Here is an 11821-nt window from a genome sequence, read left to right on the forward strand (position 1 = left end):
GCCAATAACAGGTTGCAATTAAGAGCAGGCATGTTAGCAGTTACCTTAAAGCAGGTGACGCACAGTAATTCATAGACTATGACCTGAGCCCATGACAAAAGTAGGCCTAATTATTTTCACATTATACATCGCAGAGGCCTGCCCCATGCTATAGAGTGTTCAACCACAGAAATCCAATTTACACGAAAAGAAATAAAACCCATCCTGCAGTGCAAAACAGATTATACATTCTGATATCATTCCAGAGATGAGAAAAGGACACTTCTGGGGGATGCTTACAAAACACTGAGGCAAGTGGCATTTCCATTCACAACCCATGAATGCACCCTCCCAGCATGCAAAAAATAATATTAGAGAAAAAAAAACTCTCCGCCTTCAGCATCTGCACAATAACTTGTCATCTATGGAAAATTTTTCAAAGAAGTTGAAGATTGCTCAAAGATTCAAGAGGTTCAGGAGTCATGACAACAGAACCACAGCACAGCCCCATTTTGTTCATTAATGCAGTAGGGCAGGCAGGACTCTGAATCTAATGCTATCTAAATAGAATGAACAAACAAGGAACTATCAAATGGGACTAGAACCGAAGCAGATTTAGAAAATTAAATCCAAGAAAAATCTTAAGGAAGAAGCAAATTTAAGCCATGGATTTTTCACCACAACTCCAGAGAAAGCATTTGGTACAACAGAATTAGAATTAAAGTCTTCCAACAACAACAAAAACTATAACTCTATAGAGAAATTACATGCAGGAAGCTAATAATCAATGAAAAATTAAATAGAAAATAAAGAACAGCAATACCTAATAATGAAAATACAATTCAGAGACCATTTACTTGAACCTTAGCCACCGTTTAGTCAAGATATGGTTCCTGAAAGTTTTCTTCCATCTTATATGGGTACTTAAATAAAAAGCATCTCAAAGATTTTTGTAATAGCTTGAACAAACAAGACTGTTAGTATCATTTAGTTACAGTCAGCTTTAACAACATGTAATTTCATCCTGTCAGGCTCTTTAAATTTATACCAACGTCCATTTGCATTATATTTTTGGTCCTTGTTTTCTCAATCTCTCCCTTCTGAGTTTTCCGTTACATTCCCCATCTCAGAAGGAGTAAGAAAAAGGAGGAGAGAAAACAATGGTACAACTTGCCAGAGGTTTCACAAACTGGACACCCGTCAAACTAGAGAGAAAAGGTTCTTATGCTAACCTGTGTGTTTAATACATACACCCCCTTAGATATTTTTGCCACACATCCTTTGCCTCAAACAGGTGGCACAGCGAAGGGAGCTGAATCCCATTGCTATCCTTGTTGCCACATAAGCCTTACACACAGAAGGACAGCTCACAGTCCTAGATTACGTTTTCTATGAGTCTAGAAAATTATCTAAGCTATTTTAAGAATGTTAAGACTGCAGGATTAAACACTCCAAAGCATCAAGAAGTGACAAGCTAAGCATCTACCTGAAATATTACTCCGTTGCTGAGATTTATTATCAAGTTCTTATTTCACCATTACACTTTTCAAACCTGAAGTATTTTTTTTCCTTATGATAACAAGGCATAAGTGCAAGACAAATAAGACTGCGGTACTCAAACCTTTTAAAAAAGCAGTTCTGTTCAAGTCATATATCACTAAAACAGGTCTCCAACAGCATTTTTCCCCTCACACTGTATTTTTCATATAGACTTTCACTTGTCTGGAGAAAGTGTCAATTAAGTCACAAATAACAGTAATATGTCTATATTCAGCCACCCAAAACTCAGTTATTCAAAAGCCTAAACAAAATGAAGTACTCTATTTTCCAATAATTAGATTCGCTGAAGTAATCAAGTATCTCAAAGGAACAAGGTAACAAAGTATTTCTCCTGAATTTATTCCTTATTCTATTACAACCTCAAGCCATTAGTTGGATTCTCATTTTCAAAGACTTCCAAAATGTGTCTATATTATTGGGGGGAGGGGAATCAGATCTTAGCTTGAATACTATATCCCTACCATACACATTACAAACGTCCATAAAACACTGGCTGTTCGGCATTTTGTTGGAAACACAAATAGTGTTTTGCCAGAAATATGTCCAACATAGCTGCCATTATTTTAGAGGCATACATTTCATACCTTCTGATGTGTGAACCTTGAATTCAGATCAACAGCAGCCTTTCTGAAAAGCATAGGCCATAGAGTTCCTTAACTCCTATCTGCATAAAAAAAAAAATCTTTCCAGAAAGCTGCACAGCTTTTTATTTAAACATTTCCCCAAAACAGATAATCCACAACAGACCACACATGGTAAGACACGTGCACTGTTTCTCTGGACTGGATTTACCTAGCTTTAGCTTCCAGCTACTACACTTTACTACAAATTTGCCTAGTGACTAAAGCTCATCATCATAATGCTGTGTTTCTGCAAGGATCTTTAGAGATTGATCAAGATGTCAATTTAACTTGTGAGTTTTCCCTGTCTCAGAAGATATTTAATAACTTCTATGTCTTCAGAATCCCCTCTAATCAAAACAGTCCCTGAACTGCTGACTTCCAGTAACTCCACTATACATTTAACAGCTGCATTAGCCCTTTTGACCATATAATGTTATTGGAGACTTATGTTCAATTGCGCACCCACTGAGACACTGTTCTTTACAGTGCCAATGCTACCAATGGTCATGAGTTGATGTAGTCTACAAAAATGGCCTACATGCTTTGTTCCTGAATGTCTAACTTTGTATTCAGTCATATGAAGAACGCATGGTCATTTGCACCCACTTTATCAAACCACTCAGATCACCTGCTATTAACAAGTCCTTTTCATTATTTAACAGTCCCCATCACGGGTCATCTGCATCAGTATCAGTTTTAGGTTTTATTCCAGATCACCAGTCATGGGAGGTAGCACAGGATCAGAGATGAACTACATCAACTGGACTGAGCAATGAATCACCCATTTACAGTCACACTCCGAGGCCTGACAGTGAACAGTCCTCAACTCTATACAACTCTCTGTGATATCTATATTGTTCTTTTGCTGATATTGTGCCACATTTTGATCCTAAATAAGCAGCACAGATCAACCCTTTACCAGACACCATCATCTTAATAAAAACATCAGCTGTACAAAGCTATATTCCATAAGCCTACACCAACCAGTAGCACCGGCCACCCTCTTGGTTCTGTGTTAACCGTTCCATTATTCACATCACTGACAGGCCTATAATTACGTGGGTCTCCCTGTGAGCCTTTTAATTATTGGTGCATTTTTTTTCCTGCTCTCTTGGATGCCTCACAATTAACTAAGATTTAACGACAGGAAAATAACCCACAATATTAATTGCCCACAGACTACTTTGGGCAACACTTGAGTCCAGTTTATCTGGATCTATGCAATAAAAATGTGAATTAAGTTGCTGTTATTGAATGTGCTCCTTAGCTCTTTTCCTATCATCTTGCAAGTGGGAAAGCTTAAATCGCTAACAATTTTAGCGAGCTAACAGAAATGTTTTAGTTATATTTAGCACTTCTAAAAGGGCAAAGTACTTGGAAGATACACACTTATTTGGATGCTTATATATACTTCCAGCAACATGCTTCTTCACATATACTTGCTAGATGACTAATTGCTTTGCTTAGTTCATTTTTGAACACTATACGCTGGAAAAACACTATTTCATGTCATCTTCAAATGAAGAAGCTTTAAAAAAAAAACATTCTTACAGTGAGGGATGCAGGTGAAAGCAAGATCTGACACAGCTTTACAAAGTAAGTGCTGTAGAGCGCGATACTTGCATGCAAGCAACTATTAGTTATCACCATGAACAAGCTGCACATATTTTAAGCATGCTACTAACAGAGAATATCAACTAAAAAGTGATGAACAGAATGTAACTCCTAGTAAGCACCCCCAAAAAATTCATATATTTAGTCATACAACTGGTGTTCTGATATGCACACAAGGGATTTAGTTTTTAAAAAAAGACTAAAATCCCACCCACAGCAAAACAAATCTAAGCACAGATTAGGGAAGCTGACAAATCAGTTAGAAAATATCTTTTAAAAGAATTGAGAAGCATTCCTTTGAGGAAGAACTACAAAATTTATGACAGGACTTGCCACAACCAGATACAGTAGCCTTTAGAATGGAGTTTTTTTTGTAGTTTTTGACACAATAGATGGTACATAGCACCTACCTTGAATGTTTACAAAGTTTACGAGGTCTATTATGCAATTTCCGATCCCAATTCTCTGGATCACTGGAGTTACTGTCATAAGGATGAGGCCGTCCTGCCATTCCACTGCCAGCTTCCTCACACTACTGCTCTGAAAAGCACACATGCAGCACTCACAACCTACATTAAGAGAGCAGTGTTTACCTTTAAATAATGCCACACAAAAAAAAAAAGACATGCAGAATTTAGTGTTGTTAGGTTATGTTTTTTTAAATAAAGATTACAGAAAAAGGATATACTGAAGCACAACTTCTACATTGCATGACAATAATATTCTATACATTTTGCTGATACCTGCACTAAAAAGATTATTTTGTTATAAGAAATACAGTTCTGTAAGCATTGGCAGACTTCAATTTTGCCACAATTAATTTCATCGTGTCCAAACAGAAAAGTCACTGGTTATAAAACACAAGGCAAACATATCACAATTTTCTTTCAAATGTATAAAGTTAATTCAAAGAAAGATCCCAACTGTAGAAGAGAGACCAACAGTTTTACAATCTGAATAGCTGCCCAAGAAGAAAACAGAATTAAGATAAACAAACAGTTATATCTGAGTCCTTACTTCAAAATGGAATCAATAGCAATCCTTAGAAACACTTGACGTAGTCCAGTTTCACTGACTTTCACAGAAAAGTCACAAAAATTTAATAGAAAAATAGACATTATAAACCTACCCTTCCTTGACTGGGATCCAATATTATGTTCAACTCTCACTAAAACTCACTCATAGATAAAATGACCTTGTGACAATAAAAATTGCCAATTTTAAATGACCAGTGTTCAAGTCATACCTATAAGTGACACGTGTCAAGAGAGTTGTATAGTTCAGAATAACCTGGTTATAAAAATGAAAAAGAAGCCACAAGTGAACAGCACAGCATCTGGAAAAAAAAAAATCGAATTACAGATAGATAAGCCTACTAAGTAATGAAAAGATAAGCCTAGTAAAATTTTGAGCTAAATATTTTAGAAGCATCATATCTCCACCCCACCCCCCTTTATTATATTTGTTACATTCAATGAAACTTATCCCTTTGGAAGAGAGTCCCAAAGGAACTGAAACTTCTTTAATACAAGATAGCTTCTCATATAAAACATCCCTCTAGTCATGGAAAATAGAAAAGCTCTTCTGACAAATTTAGATTCTCTTAACTAAATTTAGACCCAAAAATTTTTATCACAGGGGAATGGTAGAGAACAAGCTTCTCAAAAATTTTAGTTGCATATGAGTTTTTCCTTCATGTTCAGTTCTAACAGAGAAAACAGATTTTATACCAAGTATACAATCTCCACCACAGGGTTAGGGGTTTTTTTTTCCTGTTACAGTTTCTATAATTAAACACACTTTGATTGGAAGACTCATATGGTCAAGTGTTCGTATAGAGTCAGGAAAGAAAAAATAATTTTATTTAAAATTACAGGAAATACTCAACTTTCTCATGCAAAAAAAAAAAAAAAAAAAAAAAAAGGCAAAAATCCCCAATAAGCATTTAGTTGTGTATTACCTGGAAATTCAGGTTATCAAAGCATGGTCAATGTGCCACAATACTACACAAATGTAGAAGGTTATAGGATTTACACACATTTATCAGGTGTGTTTAGATGCTTAACAAGGAGAAACCTACAACCTATTTCAGAACAGAAAAAGTATTATTAAGACAAGGCAAAGGAAAGCTGGTTTATAAATCCGGTCACAAGTTACTTCAGCCGCAGTCATTCAGAACTTAGGTGAAATAGGACATACCATTTACGTATATACACAAGCAATACAAAAATAAAGAAACCTTTTATCCTGAATTGAAACAAATTGTGTTCATTACATTGAGTCACTCGAGCAAGATACACAGTGAGTCTTACTACTTGTGGCAGCAACGCGGTTTAGAACAAAAAGCAAAGACCAGGAATCTCCCAGCAGAACACCACAGCTCCCATTCTGCAATCACTCCCAGCTACTGACTACCACAAGGTCCTGCTTGGACTCTGTATTTGCTGAAGCACCAGGGTCACAGGCTCACTTAGCACCACACATTTCTTTTCAAGCTTTTGTTTGTTTCCACAAATTCTCTCTTCCCTTTAAAACCATCTGAACTACTTATAAGCACCTCATCCTCTCAGGTATGGACCAAAGCAGGTAACTTATCAGAAACAGGTTGTCATCCAGCAACTAGTTTTTATTCATTTCACTGAAGCAAGACATCAGTATTTGAATTTAACTTTCACGCTGAAAAGAAGTGGAAAAGCAGCTGCTCATATGAGAACTGCAGCTGAAAGGACAATCCAAAGTCCCTTTCTTAAATTGTCTCACATTTTCTGCCTTCTCCCTATCTTTCATTTACTGAAAGTCACAGATTCAACAGGAGAGTATAGGTTCACATACACTTCAAAGAAAAGGACTGGTTTAAGTAGGATCAGTTCCTCAATCTGCTTTGCTATGCAACTACCTGCTTAAGCCATTACAACAATAGATGACACAGAAGGACAGAAACACACAAATGGGACTGCTCCTCCTGAACAACCGTATTCTCTTTTCTCAGCTTAAGGCACATGAGGAATCCCAGCAGTGTCACTGATGAAGTACCAGACTGCACACAGCTCAGGATTAGAGCAGTTATAAAAAGAAGATAGTCTGGAAGTGTCCAAAGCCACATCTTGTGAAACTTCTAATACAGTTCCAAGCACGTCACACTATGAACTTGTGAACAAGGAACAGCCTTCTCTTCATCCTCCACTCAGCAGGATCTTAACAAATATCACTTCTCTAAGAAACAATTTGCTCTAACACAGCCAATTTTTTTTTCTTCTTGACCACTGTTATAGTGCTTTTGTGCAGATTATAAACAAATGTCTTAATTTTATTTCAGGTTTTAACAAACCTGTAAGACTATAAATAAGGAATAGTTTTGATGATCTTCTCTACTGAAAATAGAAATGCTGTATAAATTCTGTAAAGTAACTAACTAGTCCTCCGGATTAATTTTTAAACACTTCTGCAAATCCACTTTTTTTCTGCAATAGAAAATAATATGTTTCAACTGTGGTTCAAATGATTCCTTACTGTGGGCAATAAAGAAGCATTTTTTGTGGAACATTCTGGCCTTGCGTATAAAACAAAAAAACTGCAAGAGTACATGGCCTCAAATACCATTCAATGCCGCCCATGAAATCAAGGAACTGCATCTGAAATGTTGGTAAAGGCGAAAAGGCACTGGGAGCACATGAAATAAAGAAAAAAAAAGTCAAATTCAAGTATCCTTTGTAGACCACAAAGCACTGTCATACTGGCCAAACTGATTGCCATTCTAATTAGCTAATAAGCAATTCTCTGGGTCTAAGGAATGATTTCTTAGTCCTCTGCAGAAAGCTAATACTCCAGAGAATTATCACAGGGAGTAATTGTGTAAAATAGGTAATCAGGAAGCAGACTTTAAGCTTTCAAGACAGACAGCCAGAACACTTCATATTTGCTAACATCAACTTGAAGCCAGAATCATCACTAATTTATGAAAGTTGAACACTACTGAAATACAAAGGAATTTGTGAAGACAGATGACAGACACCCAGTGGGTTTGGGAAGCTAATAGTTGGTGTAGTAGAGCCACCCCAGGCATTGCAAAATACAGTAATTAATGTGTTTACACCACTACTTGAAGAGCTCATGAAAGGATGTATCACATGCTAACTTGTGATAGCTGTAGAACAGATTACGTTAAATAATATTTAAAGCATATTCAGTTCTGCGCCATGACAAAATACAACGCACAAGAGATGCACAGCAAATGAAGCAAGATTTAGACAACATCAGATGCTGGATAGAAGTGGACATACACTTTTGTGAGATGCAGGACTTGCACTCTTCAAGGTACTGTGGGTGGGGGAAAAAGCGTTCTTTGAAAATCTTTCAGGAAAGAAGTAAAGCTAATCTCAACCAATATCAATATGTTTGAAGCCAGCCAGCCACACTGTATCTATGGAGCATATTTGTAAGGCTGCAAAGCTCTGAAGTCTTACTTAAAGTAGCCTGAAGTTTTGAGGCAGAGGGCCAGATGTCATCTTCTGGACACCAGCTCATCAGGTGGAACGAAGAACTGATTGCTCCAGCTGTCAGTACAGAAGACAACCTTCAGGTAACTAACACGTAATACTTCAGGAAGCTACTCAGCTTTAAGCCTTGGTCAGAAGCATTTCCTAAAGTAGGACAGGTTTCAGAAGCTCATCTGCTCTAACCTGCTCCATCAGTGAAATACACTGTAAAGGTGAACCAGGATAATCAGAAAGATCCAACAGACAAGTAACCAGCCAAGACAAAACCCGGCATTTGCTGTGACAGAGAAACTCCAAGATTCAGATTATTTAGACGTTCTGTAAGAGGTGCCAGTCTGCTGTTTGATGCTTCTAGTCATCAAAGCACAAACGCATCAACCACAAAAACTAACTTACAAGTAAGATTTACTGGGAACACAAGCATAGTGACATTACATCTTAATTAGGAAATACAGTTCATAATGCAAAGATGGAAATCCATATCTGCCAAGGGAGTTTCTTGCAAACTAGTGCAGACATCAGCCACAATTCAGCCACATGAAGTCACTTTAAAAATTATCATCATTGAAATGTTATCAAACTGATGCTACTTAAAGCAGAGCTAAGAAGTATCCTTTGCAATACAGTCTCAACATTAACACAGTAGGTCAGAATTGAAGCATCTCTTAATAAGTAAAAAAAAAAAATTTTAAAAAAGCAAGCAGTCACAGGAAGCTGATGATATTCCTAAAAGGAATATGATGGTAAAACTCCCCCTCTGTATTAGCATGCATTGCATAAAATCAGCCTAAATCTACCCGTAAAAAGCTCAGTGGATCGAGCAACTTCTCCCACACAAAAAGCAGAATCATGGTTATCACTGCAGGAGAAAGGAGCAGAACCTAACTTCTTGCCAGTACTACTAGCCCCATCCGCTGTGGCCCACCAACACAAAACAGAAAGCAGACAGACACAGGGCTTCATAACACTCAGCAATCAGTGACAAGTAGCACGAAACAGAGTATCAGGTAGATTTCTTGAAGAAACAAGCGAGGTCTATAGCCATGGTTGTACCCGGCAGCAAGCAAGAAAATCCCAAATAATTTTTCACATTTTAAATGAATTCTAAATTAGCTTTTGATTTTATACATATTTTAAAGAGATGCATACTTTTATTGATAAGCAACAGCACTGGGCCAAGATTTAAGCAACACTGCTAAAGGAAAGCTGTGTTGAAAGAACTTAGCACATGAGAAGAGCCCCAGCCTCCAGCATACAGTCTACAGAAAGCATACAGTTGATAACAAAGTGACAGAAAAAACAACTGCGATAACAGTTGTGATTAATTTAATAAGCAGGGTCATCCACACATCAGCAGTTCAGCATTTCCAGTCGCAATGACAACTAAAAGGAAAACTGGCCTTCAAGAACAAATTTAATGTGCAATACAAGAACTGCTTTAACTTGCTGTCTTTCTAAACCCCCAGTTTCCCTGGCTTTAACACACAGGTCAAAAGCACAAACACCTCCTGAAAAAAACACAGTCTCAAATGGCATCATCAGTAGACGGCTATGATAACCACAGGTGGGATGTAAGAGACTATGAGTCTTTGGAACAGAAATGGTACAAATCGAGAGATAATATGCAAAGGCTTTTGGCAGGAGATCTGTGTGTCTTAATAAAAAAAAAAATTCTGTGATGTTTTGCAAGAAGGAGACTTAGTCAAAGACAAATCCACACTGACAGACCTGCAAAACAAATACAATGCAACAGTTTTCCTTAACTGTACACAAATGGTTAAAAAAAAAATCAGCCAGTTCCTTTTGACTGTACTGGTGTTCCAGCTATAGGAATTCGAAGTAACCTATACAAGATGATGCAGAGACAGATTTTCAGTTCAAAGAAAACAAGTGTGAACTATCAGCCTATGAACTGTCAATAGCTGAAGTTGATAATTTGAATTGTATTTCTGGATCATGTAATTCAATAGCAAATTGAAGAGAGAAAGAAAAGGTCTTGCAGAGAAAGGATCACCAAAGCTGAAGTAACAACAGATATAAGTACTCTTTAAATGAATCACTGAAGATGATTCATGAAGAAAAAAGGCAAATAAAAGTAAGAACAGAGATGACAGTCAAAAGGCTACTGAGAAGCCAGGTTTTAAGCACGTACTTGAATTTGTAAGAGGCAGCCAACAGTAAAGAACAAAAAGATACAATGCTTAACCACTACTTTGGACAAAGAAGGCAAACAAGTGACAGAAACAAACCTGGAAAAGGCCTATGATGGAGCTGGATCCAAATTCTGAAAGAAAAGAGTTCTAAAGTGATACATTTGATGGGATTAGAGATAAAAGAGAAAAAAAAGCAGAAACAATAGCTAGACAAAAGTGAATTTAAAGAAAAAAGCAGCGATAGGCAACTCCCAACACACAATTGGACTATGACAGATTTATCATACAAGCAATCGATATTTTCCGCAACTAAAATATGGTTATGTGGAAAAACGTTTTAAAAAGATATTGAACGCATTATGAAAACATTGGAGTAGGTAAAACAATGCTCAGGGATTATGCAAAATAAGTATGCTTAGGAATTGTATGATCGCTGTCAGGCAGTCCCAAGCAATAATACTGTTTCTGTACAGCCCTCACAGCAATTGCAGGCTTTACCAGTAAACATTATACGATTAAAACTAGCAATTTAAGTAGTGTTCAGCCTACTCATGACACCACACGTAACAGAGCTATCCAGGCACAGCAACCAGGCGAAGGCAGTCTTTCTACGAGGCTTTTAAAGTGTAAAAGCTTCAGCACACGACCCGTCTGAGGCGGTAGGGCCAGCCAGGGCCAGGCCCGCGGAGAGCTGTCCCGCCTCAGGAGGCCGGCTGAAGCACTCCGAACCGCCGGCGGGCGACTACAGCCCCGCTCCAGTCCCTCACAGGGGCAGCGGCCGCCGCCGCTCGCCCTGGCCGGCAGCACGGCAGAGCCAAGGCCGGGCCGGCCTCCCGCAGCCCCTGAGGGGGGACGGGACAGCCCGAGAACCGGGCCGGAGGGGCACGTCGCCGCCCGCACCCTCCGCCGGCTCGGCCGCGGCGGCAACGGCCCTGGCCGCGGGGGAGCGGCCCGGCAGCCCCGGCACGCAGCCTCCGCGGAGCAGCCTTCCGCGGGGCCATGCCCTCAGTCGCCCCGCCGCGCCGCCTCCACCCGCCACTCACCCGCACGGCGCCACGGCCCAGCCGCCGCCTACCACCGCCTGTCGCCGCCACCGGCCGCTGCACCCAGGCCCGGCAACCGCCGCCGCCACTCTCGCGAGAGCCGCTCCGCGCGCAGGGCAGGAGGAGGCGGTGGCGCCCAGATCTCGCGAGACTCGCGGAGGAGGGGGCGGGACGTGGGGCGACGCCGCTGCTAGGGGCGGGCCGGCGCCGTGCCCGCCGTTGCTAGGGGTGTGGCCGGGCGGCGGCGGGCCCAGCCCGGGGCTGCCGGAGGGCCGCTGCCGCGCCGGGGGCAGCGCCGGGGACAGCCCCGGGGGCAGCGGGCGGGGGGACAGGGGACCGGGGACCAGGTCACG

The 11821-nt window shown here is 39.9% G+C and overlaps 1 protein-coding gene across 14 annotated transcripts in view; it reads right to left on the reverse strand.

Moving 5' to 3' along the window:
- Positions 1-11556, reverse strand: part of BTBD10 (BTB domain containing 10) — a 30145-nt gene extending 18589 nt beyond the window's left edge. The window contains exons 1-4 of one of the 14 annotated variants that reach the window (XM_074884992.1): positions 11469-11554; positions 10522-10556; positions 5023-5066; positions 4187-4345 (exon numbers count right to left, since the gene is read on the reverse strand). In XM_074884992.1, coding sequence (XP_074741093.1) covers positions 4187-4287 — 101 coding nt within the window. In that variant the 5' untranslated portion in view covers positions 4288-4345; positions 5023-5066; positions 10522-10556; positions 11469-11554. Of the gene's footprint in view, positions 1-2123; positions 2145-4186; positions 4370-5022; positions 10495-10521; positions 10557-10974; positions 11290-11468 lie in introns of those variants that run through there. The other 13 variants (XM_074884993.1, XM_074884987.1, XM_074884991.1 and 10 more) reach the window with 13 other exon arrangements.
- Positions 11557-11821: the final 265 nt, after the last annotated feature.

The sequence above is a fragment of the Strix uralensis genome, chromosome 15 (assembly GCF_047716275.1).
Source record: "Strix uralensis isolate ZFMK-TIS-50842 chromosome 15, bStrUra1, whole genome shotgun sequence".
Taxonomy (NCBI): Eukaryota; Metazoa; Chordata; class Aves; order Strigiformes; family Strigidae; genus Strix; species Strix uralensis.